This window comes from Ascaphus truei, chromosome 8 (genome assembly GCF_040206685.1).
Source record: "Ascaphus truei isolate aAscTru1 chromosome 8, aAscTru1.hap1, whole genome shotgun sequence".
Lineage (NCBI taxonomy): Eukaryota > Metazoa > Chordata > Amphibia > Anura > Ascaphidae > Ascaphus > Ascaphus truei.
The window spans coordinates 30,601,425-30,620,270 of record NC_134490.1 but is presented as its reverse complement, the minus strand read 5'-3'; the positions used below and the strand labels follow the sequence as shown (position 1 = coordinate 30,620,270).

General features: G+C 41.7%; 1 protein-coding gene across 1 annotated transcript in view; it reads left to right on the top strand.

Moving 5' to 3' along the window:
* Positions 1-7,393: 7,393 nt before the first annotated feature.
* YJEFN3 (YjeF N-terminal domain containing 3) overlaps positions 7,394-18,846 on the top strand; it is a 58,371-nt gene continuing 46,918 nt past the window's right edge. Inside the window, exon 1 of the mRNA XM_075611106.1 lies at positions 7,394-7,489. Coding sequence (XP_075467221.1) covers positions 7,428-7,489 — 62 coding nt within the window. The 5' untranslated portion in view covers positions 7,394-7,427. The remainder of the gene's footprint in view (positions 7,490-18,846) is intronic.

The window sequence follows — 18,846 nt, the reverse complement described above, 5'->3', positions numbered from 1 at the left end:
CTCTGCTCCTCCGACTTCTGTGACAACATAAAGTACTTGTATAAAAATGTATATGTCTTTCAAACCAGTGCTCTCTCTTCCCCGCCACCTGTATAACTCCCGCACACACCCCCCACCTTCCATTCAAACCTAAAAACACATCTGAATGAAGCGTTTCAGTAGCCTTGACTCATGACCCCTTCTCCCCACACCCACGGAGGCACTTGCCCACTGTCAAGGCCAGGCACTGCCATCCACTGCACTTACTCCTCCCCACACTCTCAACATAACATTTGGATTGTAAACTCTGCGGGTTTGGAATTGTATTTCCCATCACGTGCTTGTATGTTTCATCCACTTATTGTAATATGTGCAAAACATGATATAGAGATCCTGTCCGTTTATAAACCGTTCCATTAATGAGACCTTTTGCTACCAGAGGTGCTAGAAATTCTATTGTCTGAAACCTGCAGAGAAATGTGTACCTATAGCATTGCAGAGCTGTATACTATAATATCCTGCCGGGAAGAGCAGCGCATAGATGTCTGCAATGTAATATACTGCAGAGAAGTGCAAGGTTGGATATCATGCAGAGCAGTAAATATCTGTTTATAGATTGCCGAGCGATGCACTATTTCAACATGTGTGTCTAGTAACCACGCTGGGAAAGAAACCTCAGACTTGGCTGAATTATTCATGCACGTTTCACTACGCACTGGATATGTCTGCCATGTAATAAAATGGCGTAGATCGCACTGTCCTGACGTGTGAACTCCCAACGTCCTACGCTCAGACTGACAGATCCTTCTACGCGTTTCGCGCTTCTTCAGGTGCACCCTGGGAATTGTAGTTTTGGCTGCCTTTGGTCAGGTGACCCAGCAATGCTCCGGTGGGAGCAGACCTAGATAGTGCGATAGTGCGCCCTGGGATCCGTTTGAACATCGACCAGCGGTGTGGGGGAAGCACATGATCTACACCAACTTATTACATGTAAGTCCTTGTGTACTACATATTATTTGTTATAAAGTAAACTTTTTTAACACAGATTTTTTTTCTCTGCGCTCCTCTTTTTTTGTATTGTATGCAAGTTTTGCCCCGTTGGATCACGGGAGAGGTTTGGAGCAGCGGGAATATCTGCAACCAGGAAAGTCAGGAAGTTCCTGAGCAGCGCGCTCTCTCAAACCACTTTTTCGGGCTCTGGATAAGTCGCATGAGAGCATTTTCTTCTTTTTGTAACGCGTAAAGCCGGGAACCAGAAGGAACCGTACCAGGTTTAGCAAATGAAGGAAACCTTGTGGCTTTCAACTGGAGACTGTCTCATAAATCTGGTGCTGTTTTCCGCTCCGGTAACAATTTTGATTTTAGTACGAGTTCAATGTGTAAAAGGTGCTGTCCAACTTGATTTGGTAGTGATGGGGTTAAATGTAGGTGATTTGTCAATTATTTAAAAAAAACAGATCCGTATAAATGCTTCTGATTTATTCCTAATCTTTTATGTAATCTATGATCAATCTCCACTTGTAAAAAATTTTTTTTTGGTAAATTCTTTATTAAGATGATGCATAAATGGCTCCAGAAGCTTCAATTTGCACATTTTACAAGAAGATCGTGAGCACAAACCGATAAGCCCATACTTGATGGGATTGAATACTGAATGATGCAGAACAATAAAGGACGCTCAGTCCAAACGTACATTTAATAAAGTGTGCAGGGGAGGGGGGAAAGATAATGGAAATAAAAATTAGGAAAAAGATCAGAAAATCTCTGCTCCTCTCACGTTCCTGCCGTGTGTCGGAATCCAAGTCTGTCCCGGCACATAAGGCTTTGGTCCCGCTGCGTCCGGCGGAAGCGCACGGCCGCGTGCGCATTTCTCACCAGCAGGGGTAACCTTCCGAGCCGGCCCCAGTCCCCCCTCGCTGCACGGCTCACAACGTGCTGTGATGCATCAGCCGCAAGGGGATGCAAGAAAATTGCGATCCCGAGCGGTGACGCGCTGATGAGCCTATCAGGGGCGGGAGCTGTCAGAGAGCTTCCTCCACAAGGTAGGATGTGTGTGGGTGTGTGTGTGTCAGTGTCAGCACGGAGAGGAGGGCATGGGGGGGGGGGGGGGGGGGGGGTGGAGTGGAGCTGCTTACCTTCCAGCATACAGCCGGCAGCAGCTCCCTCCTGCAGCCCGGGAGACCGACCCCCGCTGGATGGGAGGGGGGGGGGTGCTATCGGACGGGAGCAGCAGAGGGCATGTGGGGGGTCCCTCCTGCAGCTCGGGAGACCCCCGCTGCAGCCCTCCGCTGAAACCACGCCCCCCGGCTGCTGCTTCCGCTCCCTACAGACCGCATATAGTGGTCAAGTGCCTCTCCACGCGCCGCCTGTCTGCAGTGCGGGCGCGTGGTCTGAGGCAGCGGGGCTTTAGCCTAAATCTCTGGGTGTGTGTCTCCTACCTAGATCAGAAATGTATTTCCCGTTCGGACACCTCACCTCTGTCCAGTATGTTCTGCCGCCCCGTTCCCAGTAACACCTCCGGCGACCCCATGCTCCACTTGTTTGTAAACGTACATTTTATTCGGGAATAATGCATGGAGGGAACGGGAAGGTGGAAATCGCATGGTGTGTATCCAAAATATGCAGAGATTCCCTGCTTTGATGTTCACTCTTTTGCAGGTAGGATATCACTAGGTAAAAAAAAAAAAAGCTATAAAACGAAGGGAAGTTTAAGATAACAGAATGACGCCGGAAAATAGCTATATATTAATTTTCACACAAGTATCTAAAGCGTTTCTAAGGAAGTCAATGACATTGATGCATTGTGTGAAAAAATATTTTCCTGCTGGAGGAGCAGTGGTTCAGTGAGTAAAGACAGTGTCGTTATCAGTGGGACCTGGTTCAATTCCCTGTGTCAGCTCTGTGTGATTTTGGGGTATTCACGTTATGTCCCTGTGATTCAGGCACCAAAAACATAGTAAGCTCACCTGGGCAGGGGCGGTGTAAAAATCCTATGTACTATGCTCTGTACAGTGCACTATACTGTAATTATGACGCCCTTTGACTCCCATTGGGAGGAAAGCGCTATAGGAGATGAAGTTGTTGTTATGAAATAGGGCTGCCCATTTTTACCCCTTGAGATCTGGAAGGAGCAGCAAGATCTTGTACTAAAGAAGTGAGAACACGATCAGATCTGTCATCTCATTGATTCGGTATAAGTCGCATCTTAGTCTCGGGGAGTTTTAGCATCTAATAGTTTTATTTAGCATCTAATAGTTTTATTTAGCATCTAATAGTTTTATTTAGCATCTAATAGTTTTATTTAGCATCTAATAGTTTTATTTAGCATCTAATAGTTTTATTGATAAAATTCAGCGCTGTTTGGTACAGAAGACCGCGCAAAGCTCGCTGGTTTCATGACATTTATGTATCATAGAAGTAGACAAAGTGCACAGAGGAGCTGCAAGGCTGACAAAGGAATACATAATTGGGCAGAGATGATGCACATTGGGGTTATTCCGTTTGCAAAAGACCTCGGAGTGTTGTTAGTATTTGAAAATATATCCGTGTTAAGTATAAAAAGGTTTTACCCGGCCGCTTTCTTTCATCCCAAAGGATGTGCCGGAATAGAAAGATTTTTTTTTTTTTACCCAAAGGGACAACAAGGTGTTAACTGTGGTAATATGGGAACCAATTTTGACTCCTTAGCCAGGCTGCATTTTATAGGCCCTGCCTCCCACCCGCAGTCACAGTGAGAGGGATCCAGTCAAGAGGCAGGGAAGCAATTGTAAAATCTAAAACTGAAACAGTCTGCAAGTGAGATGGGAAGCAGCGTCCCTTCTAATAATGTCTGAGGGGAAGGCCTCGTCCAGGGTGGTGCTGAGCGGGTGTGCGCGCGCTCACGCTGGACACGTTGCGACGATGCACGTGCCCTGCGTGAGCGGGCGGGCGCGCCTGCTTGTCGCCAGCCGCTTGCCGAGCAAGCACAATTGACTTTGCTGCTCGCAAGCGCGTCACGTGAGCGGTTCGCCCAATGAGAGCAAACCAGGTCCGTGATGTCGGGGCCACGCCCCCCAGACGCACGTGTGCACCTAGCCGGCCAGGAAAAGCACGGCCAAGCACGGCCAAGCAGGGTGCCGCGCTGGAGCGCCAGCGCGCCTGTTTCCACCCTGGACGAGGCCTTATTCAAATCTGCAATTTCATGCCCTCCTCTCACTCACCCCCTCGCTGCATTAAATACCTCTCTGGCATCAAAATGGCTTTGTTCTATTCTGATCAGTTACTAGTCTTCTGGCTGGAGATCACTTTACTAGTTTCATCCCTATGTTTATATTCTCACACCCACGGGACCACTCATTTTGGGGGGTTTTCCCACAGTACCACTACTGTTTTGTTTTCACACCCACATCATCTTTATGTAATATCTTGTGCTGATAAGACTGTTTGCCAGTAATCAAAAGCCACAGGTCAATGGCTAACTTCGCTCTGTTCTTTGTTTGTAAACTAGTTATGAAGCCGTCATTCGGCAAACAGATACATTTATTTATTTATAAAATATTTTACCAGGAAGTAATACATTGAGAGTTACCTCTCGTTTTCAAGTATGTCCTGGGCACAGAGTTAAGACAAATAATACATGGATACAAATACAGTTACATAAATGAACAGGGTATACATTATATACAATACATTGCATGCATAGTTAGAGAAGATGTATATTATAGGCTTATGTAACAGTTACAGACCAGATTAAAATGTGAGACAGCCTTAGATTTGAAAGAACTTAAACTGGTGGTGGATGTGAGAGTCTCCGGTAGGTTGTTCCAGTTTTGGGGTGCACGGTAAGAGAAGGAGGAGCGGCCGGATACTTTGTTGAGCCTTGGGACCATGAACAGTCTTTTGGAGTCAGATCTCAGATGATAGGTGCTGCAAGTAGCAGCAGCAGTGTTCCTGGAGGAAAGGAAGAGAGCGAGGAGGTAGGGGGGATATGATAACTTCATATACATCAAGGGTATCAACTAAATGCAGGGGAAATAGTAATGCTAGAACAAGAGGTCACACGCTAAGGTTGGAGTATGGGAACGCTCAGGAAGTCCTTCACTGAAAGAGTAGTGGGTGCATGGAACAGGGTCCCAGCGGAGACAAGGTATCCAAAACGGCTTGGAATATGAAAGCCTAGTGTGAAACGGGGGTTCGAGGTTTCACAACAGGTAGGGAAGTGGGAGGCGCCGTGTGCCGTAAATGGCAGATTTTAAAATAAATTACCTATGAGATGTGTTCCGGCAACGAATGAAAAAGATGCAGACTCTCCGCTATTAGTTCTATGTGGGACTGCCCTGCAATGTGTTGCATGCCTCTCTCCCTCCCCCCCTTCTCTCTTGGCACTGCTGGGGTTAAATGAACATGAGTGTTTCTTGCAGGCAATAGGTACTTCAGAATAAGCTCTACCAATCCAGTGCAATTCAGGCCCTGCTGCTCCCTGCTTACTGGCTGCTGGCTTGTCTCATAGAGAGCAATGCACTGAAGCTCAACTGTGTCTGCAGCCAGAGAGCTAGGGAAGCAGCAACAACACAGGACAATGTGCAGCCCGGGGTCTCGCAACAAGGACAGGAGAGACCCTCTAAGGTATCTCAGGTAAGACATTCTAAACCCCCATAGTTGCCTGCCTTATAAAAATCCCCCCTTTGTGTGAACTGAAGGAGTGTATTGTATGTCTTTATTTATAGAGCGCCATTAATGTACATAGCGCTTCACAGGAGTGTCCGGCGTTGGGAGCTGCTGGCAGGGCAGGTATACGCCGGCCATCGATTTTAAATGAGCTTTGTTACGGATATTCCACCCTATGTGATCCCGGACCCATTACAGGGGCAGTGCCACTTAGCCAAAATAGAAGATTTTGAAACAACTTGTCAGTGTAATGGGCTTCCTTAGAAAGATTCAGCCGCGCGTACAATAAACATTGAACTACTTTGGCGTCGTGTGACAAAACGAATGGGTTTTTCTTTTCTGCGGGACCGGGGAATTCAGGCGGATCACACACACTTATTGTCCTTTTTTTCTTTTCCTGTTGATCTGTTCGGCAGATGACGGTGTCATAATTACTTTGTACACAAGAGAACAGGAGCAATTTCCCTGACGCTTTGAGGACTGTCGGTCTTATTGGGGTAAAGACCTTGGATAAAGGTTGTAAAAACCACCCAAAGCTTTTGCGTATCGTAGACATTTTAACAGGTTGAAACTGCGACTTTAAAGTGTTTTATAATTTGCAGATTTTTAATAAAAAGGGGTCAATCACCAGCATGTACCTAATTAAATGTGTCACTGTTAATAGTTCATATTGGACCTCCTCTGGAGCGGGACTGTTTTAGTGCCTGTGCATTGGAGCCCTCAAGCTTATTTTGTATTGGTATGTTTTTGGATGGGAAGTATTAAAAATGGCTGCAGTTTTCTTTGTCTAGCTGCATATAAATGAAATGGTTTGCGTTCTAAGGTGACATTTAACCCCTTTGCTTCCAGCAATGGACTGCTGAACCTCTCTCCATATCATTGTCCGGTCTGTCATAGAGCAGAATATTTATTGTATAAACCCAGGAGTGGCCAACTCCAGTCCTCAGGAGGTACCAACAGGTCAGGTTTTCAGAATATCCTTCAGCACAGGTGGCTCAATCACTGGCTCACTATTCGATTGAGCCACCTGTGCTGAAGCAGGGATATCCCGAACACCTGACCTGTTGGTAGCCCTTGAGGACTGGAGTTGGCCACTCCAGGTACACACCTTTCTAAAATCAGGTCAGTATAATTTCGCCTTAATAATGAAGTCTGTGAGTCCCAGAGAGGCACTCCTGAGTTATGAAAGTGTCAAATACTTTGAATCGTTTTCATTTTAGGAAATAAGGTTGTGGGTGACCCTATAAGACCATGTCTCTTTGGCCAAGCAATAAGGCACCTCCAAATAAGAAACCCTAAATATGAACTCCTTCTAGGAAGACTTGTTTGCATGTTGCAGAAGAATAGACATTTAATAAACCAAAATTGGTTTATTAGCAAAGGGTTTTTTTTGTTTTTTTTTTAAAATGTAATGTATTTTATTTTGTGGTTCTTTTTCAGTTTTAGGTTGTCCGTTGATATGGAATTCTGGACTAAAAGGGTCTTTTAGATAAGAACCTTTTGGAAGAATCAATTCTGCCGGCTTTCTATGTACTATGAAACCTTAGACCCTAACGTCTCCAGAACAGTATTGTAGGTTGGATCTAACGGTCTTAATCATTAAACTGCGATAGTGCTGATCAGGACACTATCACTCCTATTGAACTCACACACACTGATCTGCACTTTTGCAGTTGAATAAATAACTTCAGAGTACAGGGTTCAGTTCTGCAGACCATATACACAGAACTCAACCCTACAACGCAGTGCACGTCCCATTCTTTGTTGCAAGGTCTCGGAGCTGCGAGGTTTTTCACATTTCCATGGGATCAGTGTGGGAATATGAATGTAGGACTTGTGCTAATGCCCACTGCGGGGTCAAAGGGTAAACCTCTGGGATGTGGCGTTTTGTTGTGAAAAAGTCCCTAAAATGTTATTTATAGTATGTATCTTTTAATATCAGTGTAACAAGGTAGTTTGCTAGTGGTATGGAGAGCGGTTATTATAGGGAGAACGAGGGGTTCTAAAGAACAGTTATATGAGCAATGGGGGAATTATAGGGAGTGAATATATAGAGTATTATGAGGTGTTCTAAAGGAGCAGTTATATAGAACAAGATAAGTTATAGGGGGCAATAGGAGTTATAGGGAGCTGTTATATGGGGCAATAGGAGGTGTAATAGGGAGAGGTTATATGGAGGAGATATAGAGAGGGGTTATATGAGGCAATAGGGAGCGGTTATATGGAGTAATAGGGAGGGGTTATATAGGAACAATAGGAGGAGTTATAGGGAGAGGTTATATGGGGCAATAGGAGGAGTTATAGGGAGCGGTTATATAGGAACAATAGGAGGAGTTATAGGGAGCGGTTATATGGGGCAATAGGAGGAGTTATAGGGAGAGGTTATATGGGGCAATAGGAGGAGTTATAGGGAGAGGTTATATGGGGCAATAGGAGGAGTTATAGGAAGCGGTTATATGGGGCAATAGGAGGAGTTATAGGGAGCGGTTATATGGGGCAATAGGAGGAGTTATAGGGAGCGGTTATATGGGGCAATAGGAGGAGTTATAGGGAGTGGTTATATGGGGCAATAGGACGAGTTATAGGGAGCGGTTATGTGGAGCAATAGGAGGAGTTATAGGGGGCAGTTATATGGGACAATAGGAGGAGTTATAGGGAGCGGTTATATGGGGCAATAGGAGTTATAGGGAGTGGTTATATGGGGCAATAGGACGAGTTATAGGGAGCGGTTATATGGGGCAATAGGGCGAGTTATAGGGAGCGGTTATATGGGGTAATAGGGCGAGTTATAGGGAGCAGATGTTTGGAGCAAAATAAGTAAAAAGCCACAATGGCAACTTGGAGGCTAATCGCTTATATAAAGCGAGTAGTCCATAAAAAGTATTACCCTTTCGGTGCCGTGCATTGTGCGCCCCTCTGACAGCAAAAGGGCTTAATGTAGTGGGGGGCATCGCTGGACCCTCCCGAACTGAAGAGGTTAGGAGCGGAAGGTGCAGAATCTGTCTGGAACATCCCCGAGCAGAGAGACGCTGGTGAGCCGCTGCTAGGGGGGCAGCGAGACAGGAAGATAGCATGTCTTTTTTTAGCTGCTCCTTTTTAAGCTCTCCGTCTCCTGATTGCATTTTAATTTCGTAATCACCGTTAAATAGCTTTGCCGTAATTATCTCCTCCAACGCTAACGGAACGAATATCTGCCAGTGTCAAGTGGAAACTTCCGTTGCGCATCTGGTGAGGGGGAGGGGAGAGGGGTGAGGATCAGGGCGAGAAATCCTTAATTCAGAGGTTCTCAACTCCAGTCCTTTAAGACACCCCACCTCCCCACCAACCCCCCCCAAACAGGTCAGGTTTTCAGGATATCCTTGCTTCAGCACAGATGGGTCAGTCAGTGGCTGTCTTTGATTAAGCCACCTGTGCTGAAGCAGGGATATCCTGAAAACCTGACCTGTTGGGGGGTGACTTGAGTACTGGAGTTTAGCACCGCTGCCTCAATCAATAAGAAAAGTCGCACTGACCTCGCAGTTAACCCTTTAGGAGAAGTGATGCAGTGCGCTTCTGGCAGCGGATGGGTTAACACGTGCACCGAGGTATATTGCAGGTCAGTGCTGGGCAAAGGGTTTGCTTTGCAATGATATATATACAATCTACAGGGGCTGCTCCCTTATTGGGGATGCGCTTAAAGCCAGTGTTCCCGGAGAAAACCAAAACGCATTCATTTTTAATTAATTTTTTTTATTCCGCAAGGTACAATTAATTTAAACACTTAAGGGGGATTACATCTTTCTAAGGAAGCTGATTTAGATTACAGAGAAGTTGTTTGGGGAGAATTTTTTTTTTAACCTGCTACGTATTGACTGTTTGACCATTTGAATTACTGGGCAAAGTTCAATTGACCTGCTGTGATTTATACAATATTTATAAAAAGGGATGGATAGTAATTATTATTATTTTTTTAAATAATAAAAGTAACGGTACTGTTTTTTTTAAGAAAACTATTGTACGGCGGCTTTTAGAAAATAGTGGTACCATCACTCTGGGACCACGGCTGTGAATGAGGTGAGGTACAGACTTTGCTTATTGCAGGCTGGCAAGGCACTGAAGGGGTTACGCTATCCTCTCATTATCACCTGGTTATGTCCTCTCTGCGAAAGTGCTGAGTTTGGTACATCATTCTGTCAGCACTAATGTTTCTGACCTGGTTTTCTTTCTCCCTCCCTTACCTCCTGAGCTCTGGCAGCTGTGTCTGCTCACAGCCAGATCGACTCTCTCTCCAGGAATGCACAGCCATCTCTCACTCTACACATCACTCTCTGTGATGAGGCATATGCACAGCTATCGCTCACTGCGCATCACTCTTATCTGCAACGCTTTTATTTTACTGCAATTCCAATGTCTCAAAGTGGGGCTGAAACTTTAGTCTGATATTTTGCAGCTGAGAGCTGGAGGCAATGGATGGGTCTGTGGCCCCTTTGTCACCCCCAGCCCCTCATTGGGGTGAAGGAGAGTAGGATGGACCATTTAATTTAGACACAATGAGAAGCCTTAGAAGTAACTAGCTTCCCATGTCTCTGAATATTGCCTGTGTGTATGTGTGGTAATTACACTGTTGCCGTGGAAACAGCATCTTTGGTACCCGAGGTTTAGCAGAGCATCTCCCAGATTGTAAAGGTTGAGAGAGAAGTGACAGGCGATGCTTTTTAACCCCTGTGCTGTTGGAGGGTGGTACATTACAAAGTACAGAGCAGTATGGATAGGTGTAGTGACTGCTGTGTCTGTGGGGAAGGATCAGCACTGGAATAGAAGTGCCTGTTACAGACAGGATTGAGATGCTGTGACAGTTGTGCTTGCTTGAAGTCAGCACTGGAATAGCAGAGAGTTGCATTATGGACAATGCTTGTATTTTTAGGGACTGAATTGGACTAGCAGAGTGAGTTTGAGAGATGGGCTGAACTGGAATAGCAGCGACAGAACTGTGTGTGCTTGTGGATAGTAGAGGGAGTTAAAGTGAAGAACTGAGTTGCTTTAACCTGTATGTGTGTATGTTTATACATATGTGTACACACACACACACACACACACGTATGTATGTCGGCACAGGAATGCCAGTGTGAGGTGAGGGAATACTGGAATCCTAATCCACTCCCTCATCATGTCCCGCCTCGACTACTGCAACCTCCCCTTGGTTGACGTTCCCCTCGTCCAATCTATAGTGCAATCCGTGATATTTAAAGTGAATAAACCTTCTAGGTGATGGAGAAAAACAAATGTGTTCACTATCATGGGAAAAACAGGATTTAAATCACTTCTTAATGATATACAATGTAACATAAGAGACTAAAATTGAAAAAAACATGTTGCTCGTAAACCTTTTATTTTTGAGAATTTGTTCCCAAATTCTTCCACATGTAGAGATCTTCAGAAAGCTGGGGGAGTGCAGGTACCGAAAAGGGAGAACGAAAGACACAATAGTGCAATATTGTAACTCTAAAAGTGTTATGGTGGGTATTCTGTTTGGAATTACACTCACATTTTCTATATATAACAAAACAAAAGCAGCAAAGGATGAAGAGGAGCACAGCAGCGATTCCCAGCAGCTTCCAGCTAGTGTAGCGCCAAAAAATGAGGGTAACTCCAGATGGGGATGAGTTAAATATAGTAATTTATTGGTCAGTTGAGAGGAAAACAATGGTAGGAACGCACCTACGCGTTTCGTCCGTAAAGGACTTTCTCAAGGTGTAGTGAGAAGTTCAGAGGTGCATAATTTTATCCACAGACAATTCGCGCCAAAATCGCGGAATCTGTGACGTCATTTCCATGCGACTGTTAACCTCGTCGCTACTATGACGCGCGGTTCACTCTATACTCGCGCTCATAATGGAAAGAGTACACCAAACGCCGTGATTGGCTACTGAAAAAGAAAACATTGAATACAAAAACTTTAATCAAAAAATTGTTAAAAACACATGTTTACACAAGATAGGCTCTTGCAGGCAAAGCTAATGGATGCATAATTAAACTAATCCCCTTAGAAAATGGAGAAAAAAGGAAAATTGAAAAATAATCAATAACCAAATAGAAGAGATTTTTTTGGATAAATGTTGTACTTATTATGTATACTGGGGTAGGATTGTCTGCATGAGGTGAGCTATAAGTTTAAACATCCAAAACACAAGTATATGGAAATGCAAGTTGACAATCCTCATCCATGTAAACATAAGAAAATGCTAAGGGAACAGGGAACTCTCATTCCTAATCTCAATATATTGCTGTTGACAAAACCATATGGCATAGCTACTGTAAATAGAATTAATCCAGCATGTAATATACCATGTTTGCAATTGATCATCATATAACTACAATGCTTCCAACAGTCAATATAAAAAGGTGCACAGAAATATTTAAAAAAAGTATAATGAAATCACCATTAATAGTTTATACAGAACATGTAAATAGATCAAATAAGAAGATAAAAAAGAAATAAAGGAAAAAAACTTTAGAAAAAATGTATATATATAGAAACAAGTCATATATAAATATAATAATAATTATTACATACTAAATATCATACATGCATACTACATATTGCAGGAGCATACATTTATACATAATGAATATTAGTAAAAGAGAATATTTTCTACATAATTTTAATAAAGTTTAAAATATCATTTGAGCCCTATATGATTGATTAATATGCTTTCACAAACATATATAGAAGAGACAACGTGCTTTCAATACATAATATATATAGAGAGAGAGATATATATATTCTTCAAACATTTGTATAATAAAGCAGAATGGTCAGAAAGATTATAGGCACTTCAGACTCATATATGTAATTGAAAAAAATAAAGCAAAAAAGGAAAAAGAAAATGTATATCTACATCACTCCTATGCATTCAAGAAAACAGTAAATGCAAGGAATGGTGACAATAGTCAGTATAATTATAAAAAAAGTGTAAACATAAAAATATATATAATTATAGAATATAAACTATAGAAAATGTGTGAGGTCCCAGTCAATGTTCATTCCGTGAGGCACCCTGGTCCTTAATGTAAAAATCCAGAATGCCTCACGGCGATCCAACTGCAGGGTTCTGTCACCACCTCTAATTGAGGGTGAAACTACTTCAATGCCTTGAAAAGAAAAATTAGTAGGACCACCCCTATTGCAGTTTGAAAAGTGTTTTGAAACAGGGTGGCTGAGATCCCCCTTAGATATGAGCCTGAAGTGCTCCATCATCCTGATCTTGAGGCATCTAGTCGTACGGCCTACGTACTGACACCCACACCCGCAGGTAATCAGATAGACAACGAAAGTTGAGTTACAGTTGATAAACATCATGTTTTTATAAACCGTTCTATTCACGGTGGAGGTGAATGTTTGACCTTGTATCATTTTTGGGCACATTTTTCTATTTATTGCATTTAAATGTCCCTTTCGGTAGATTTGAGTGTTCTACAATTCCTGTATTGAAAAGACTTGGTGAAAGTGTATTGGCTAAAGTCCTTGCCTTTTTAAAGACAACTCTTGGACCTGATGAGACTATACTGTAGGTCTCAGAACGGGATCTAGACATAGAACAGACCAATGTTTTTTCAAAATATTTTTGATCTGTTCTCCCTGTTGACTAAAAGGAGTAATAAAGAGTGGGCAATTCTCCAGAATAGGTTTTCTGGGGGACCGCTGGAGCAAGCATCTCCTATCCATAGCTGAGACTTCTTTTATTGTTTTAACCAGGTCATGATGGTTGTAACCACGCTTGATAAAGCGTTCATATAAATCTTTAACTTGGGTATTGAAAGACTCATCTGTGGAACAGTTACGTCGAAGTCGTATTAGTTGGCCCTTTGGTATATTTTTGATTAGGGCTTTGGGGTGGCAGCTGTTAGCGCGTAAGAAAGTATTGCGTGAATTCGGTTTTCGAAATACGTCAGTGTTAATTTTGAGTGAATTATTAATGTATAAGTATAAATCTAAATAGTGTATGTGGTGATAATTAAACGTGTATGTGAATTTAAGATTGAAGTCATTAGTATTAAGTGTGTTAATAAATAATAATAAAGTAGTGACATTACCATCCCAAATAAACAATAAATCATCAATAAAACGACGATAAAATAAAATGTGCTCCCTAAAAATGTTCGCTTCTCCAAACACGTGGAACGACTCCCACCAACCCATGAAAAGGTTGGCGTACGAGGGGGCAAAACTTGTCCCCATAGCCGTTCCATGTGTCTGGAGATAGTGAACCCCATCAAACAAAAAATAATTGTGGGTGAGTAAAAACCAAATGGAATCTATAATGAAAGCAATTTGTGCATGTGAAAGATCAGAACGACTTAAAAAGTGTCTAACAGCTGCCACCCCTTGTGAGTGGGAAATTACCGTGTAAAGTGACGTAACGTCTAGAGTCACCCACAAACAGTTCTTCTTCCATGTGATAGTTTCAATTTGTTTAAGTAAGTCCCCACTATCAAGGATGAAGGAGGGTAGTGTCTGTACCAGTGGTTGCAGGAAATAGTCCACGTACCGTGAAACACCATCTCCCAAAGAGTCAATACTAGATATAATGGGCCTCCCTGGAGGGGAGACCAATGATTTATGAATCTTTGGGAGATGGTGAAACACGGCCGTGGTGGGAGTGGAGTTATAAAGAAATTCCTTCTCATTATCAGAAAGGACACCAAGGATACGACCCTCATCAAGTAGATCCCTTAATTCTGCAAGAAATCTAATTGTGGGGTCTGATTGCAGTACAGCATAGGAACAAGTATCACAGAGCTGGCGTAAAGCCTCCCTGTGATAGTCATCCCTATGCTGCACTACAACCGCTCCCCCTTTATCAGCATTTTTGATGATAAGTGATGTGTTGGATTTTAAATCACTAAGTGCTTTGCGTTCATTAGCCGTTAGATTATTATTAGAATGGTCATATGCTGGAGAGTCAAAGGTGAAACCCTTATGTAAGAGAATAAGATCTCGCTCAACGAGATTTGCAAATGTGCTCAAAAATTTACCTTTTTATGAATGAGGGAAAAAAATGGGATTTCTTCTTCAGACCTGAATCTCTTCTACCTAAAAAAGGTATCAGGATCAATGTCTTCCGTGTCAAACCCATCCAATTCCTCCATGTCTTGGACAACACATGATTCCCTGAAAGAGAGCATGTTAGATATTTTGTTCAATGAATCAATACTCCCATTATCTGCACTCATAGAAGACCCAGAAGCAATCTTATTCTTATCTCTGAAGAACTTCTTGAGAGTGCATTTCCTAATGAACTTGTGTAGGTCCACTATTGTATTGAATATATGGAAGTCAGAATTAGGGGCAAACTTAAGCCCTTTATTCAAAAGGGAAACTTCATCTGATGTTAATTCAATTTTCGAGATATTAATAACCCCATCATTTTCTGACAATTCCCCATTTAAGAGTTCATCTTGCGTTTTTTTGTGGACCCTTTGCTTCGATCTTTTGTTGCCCCTTCTGGTCACCTTTCGTTTTTTGATAACCGATAGCCCTCTGATTCTAAATAATGTCCATCCTGTTGTCTATTATCTCGATCAGAGCCATCCCTCCCCCGTGAGTTACGTTGGCCTTTATACTTTGACCAGTATTTATTAGCGAGGAAAAAATGTCTGTAGAAAAGGAAGCTAAAAATCTACAAAAGAAGCTAATGAAATTCTCAAAAATGGGGGGCTATCAAGATTATGACCAGTCACTAGAGAAAACCATAAAAGATCTTGATAAAGATGTCTCTAGAAAAAAACAGATTAAATATGAACGAGATAAATTAGACTATGAACACAATCAGGTGTATGCATGGGAGAAAGTAAACCAACCCAGAAGGCCAAATAGACCCCAATCTGGTTCCTCTACACCTAATAATAAGTCCGCTAATAAATACTGGTCAAAGAAATCAATTCTCAAAAAAACAACATCAACTGATGATCTACATACTATTGATTATGATACATCTGATACTGACACATTTGGACATTCTGTTTCGTTCTCGGAGAGACAAGATATGCAACAACAACAAAAACCTAAAGGCCAACGTAACTCACGGGGGAGGGATGGCTCTGATCGAGATAATAGACAACAGGATGGACATTATTTAGAATCAGAGGGCAATCGGTTATCAAAAAACGAAAGGCGACCAGAAGGGGCAACAAAAGATCGAAGCAAAGGGTCCACAAAAAAACGCAAGATGAACTCTTAAATGGGGAATTGTCAGAAAATGATGGGGTTATTAATATCTCGAAAATTGAATTAACATCAGATGAAGTTTCCCTTTTGAATAAAGGGCTTAAGTTTGCCCCTAATTCTGACTTCCATATATTCAATACAATAGTGGACCTACACAAGTTCATTAGGAAATGCACTCTCAAGAAGTTCTTCAGAGATAAGAATAAGATTGCTTCTGGGTCTTCTATGAGTGCAGATAATGGGAGTATTGATTCATTGAACAAAATATCTAACATGCTCTCTTTCAGGGAATCATGTGTTGTCCAAGACATGGAGGAATTGGATGGGTTTGACACGGAAGACATTGATCCTGATACCTTTTTAGGTAGAAGAGATTCAGGTCTGAAGAAGAAATCCCATTTTTTTCCCTCATTCATAAAAAGGTAAATTTTTGAGCACATTTGCAAATCTCGTTGAGCGAGATCTTATTCTCTTACATAAGGGTTTCACCTTTGACTCTCCAGCATATGACCATTCTAATAATAATCTAACGGCTAATGAACGCAAAGCACTTAGTGATTTAAAATCCAACACATCACTTATTATCAAAAATGCTGATAAAGGGGGAGCGGTTGTAGTGCAGCATAGGGATGACTATCACAGGGAGGCTTTACGCCAGCTCTGTGATACTTGTTCCTATGCTGTACTGCAATCAGACCCCACAATTAGATTTCTTGCAGAATTAAGGGATCTACTTGATGAGGGTCGTATCCTTGGTGTCCTTTCTGATAATGAGAAGGAATTTCTTTATAACTCCACTCCCACCACGGCCGTGTTTCACCATCTCCCAAAGATTCATAAATCATTGGTCTCCCCTCCAGGGAGGCCCATTATATCTAGTATTGACTCTTTGGGAGATGGTGTTTCACGGTACGTGGACTATTTCCTGCAACCACTGGTACAGACACTACCCTCCTTCATCCTTGATAGTGGGGACTTACTTAAACAAATTGAAACTATCACATGGAAGAAGAACTGTTTGTGGGTGACTCTAGACGTTACGTCACTTTACACGGTAATTTCCCACTCACAAGGGGTGGCAGCTGTTAGACACTTTTTAAGTCGTTCTGATCTTTCACATGCACAAATTGCTTTCATTATAGATTCCATTTGGTTTTTACTCACCCACAATTATTTTTTGTTTGATGGGGTTCACTATCTCCAGACACATGGAACGGCTATGGGGACAAGTTTTGCCCCCTCGTACGCCAACCTTTTCATGGGTTGGTGGGAGTCGTTCCACGTGTTTGGAGAAGCGAACATTTTTAGGGAGCACATTTTATTTTATCGTCGTTTTATTGATGATTTATTGTTTATTTGGGATGGTGATGTCACTACTTTATTATTATTTATTTACACACTTAATACTAATGACTTCAATCTTAAATTCACATACACTTTTAATTATCACCACATACACTATTTAGATTTATACTTATACATTAATAATTCACTCAAAATTAACACTGACGTATTTCGAAAACCAAATTCACGCAATACTTTCTTACGCGCTAACAGCTGCCACCCCAAAGCCCTAATCAAAAATATACCAAAGGGCCAACTAATACGACTTCGACGTAACTGTTCCACAGATGAGTCTTTCAATACCCAAGTTAAAGATTTATATGAACGCTTTATCAAGCGTGGTTACAACCATCATGACCTGGTTAAAACAATAAAAGAAGTCTCAGCTATGGATAGGAGATGCTTGCTCCAGCGGTCCCCCAGAAAACCTATTCTGGAGGATTGCCCACTCTTTATTACTCCTTTTAGTCAACAGGGAGAACAGATCAAAAATATTTTGAAAAAACATTGGTCTGTTCTATGTCTAGATCCCGTTCTGAGACCTATAGTCTCATGAGGTCCAAGAGTTGTCTTTAAAAAGGCAAGGACTTTAGCCAATACACTTTCACCAAGTCTTTTCAATACAGGAATTGTAGAACACTCAAATCTACCGAAAGGGACATTTAAATGCAATAAATAGACAAATGTGCCCAAAAATGATACAAGGTCAAACATTCACCTCCACCGTGAATAGAACGGTTTATAAAAACATGATGTTTATCAACTGTAACTCAACTTTCGTTGTCTATCTGATTACGTGCGGGTGTGGGTGTCAGTACGTAGGCCGTACGACTAGATGCCTCAAGATCAGGATGATGGAGCACTTCAGGCTCATATCTAAGGGGGATCTCAGCCACCCTGTTTCAAAACACTTTTCAAACTGCAATAGGGGGGGTCCTACTAATTTTTCTTTTCAAGGCATTGAAGTAGTTACACCCTCAATTAGAGGTGGTGACAGAACCCTGCAGTTGGATCGCCGTGAGGCATTCTGGATCTTTACATTAAGGACCAGGGTGCCTCACGGAATGAACATTGACTGGGACCTCACACATTTTCTATAGTTTATATTCTATAATTATATATATTTTTATGTTGACACTTTTTTTATAATTATACTGACTATTGTCACCATTCCTTGCATTTACTGTTTTCTTGAATGCATAGGAGTGATGTAGATATACATTTTCTTTTTCCTTTTTTGCTTTATTTTTTTCAATTACATATGAGTCTGAAGTGCCTATAATCTTTCTGATCATTCTGCTTTATTATACAAATGTTTGAAGAATATATATCTCTCTCTCTCTATATATTATGTATTGAAAGCACGTTGTCTCTTCTATATATGTTTGTGAAAGCATATTAATCAATCATATAGGGCTCAAATGATATTTTAAACTTTATTAAAATTATGTAGAAAATATTCTCTTTTACTAATATTCATTATGTATAAATGTATGCTCCTGCAATATGTAGTATGCATGTATGATATTTAGTATGTAATAATTATTATTATATTTATATATGACTTGTTTCTATATATATACATTTTTTCTAAAGTTTTTTTCCTTTTTTTCTTTTTTATCTTCTTTTTTGATCTATTTACATGTTCTGTATAAACTATTAATGGTGAT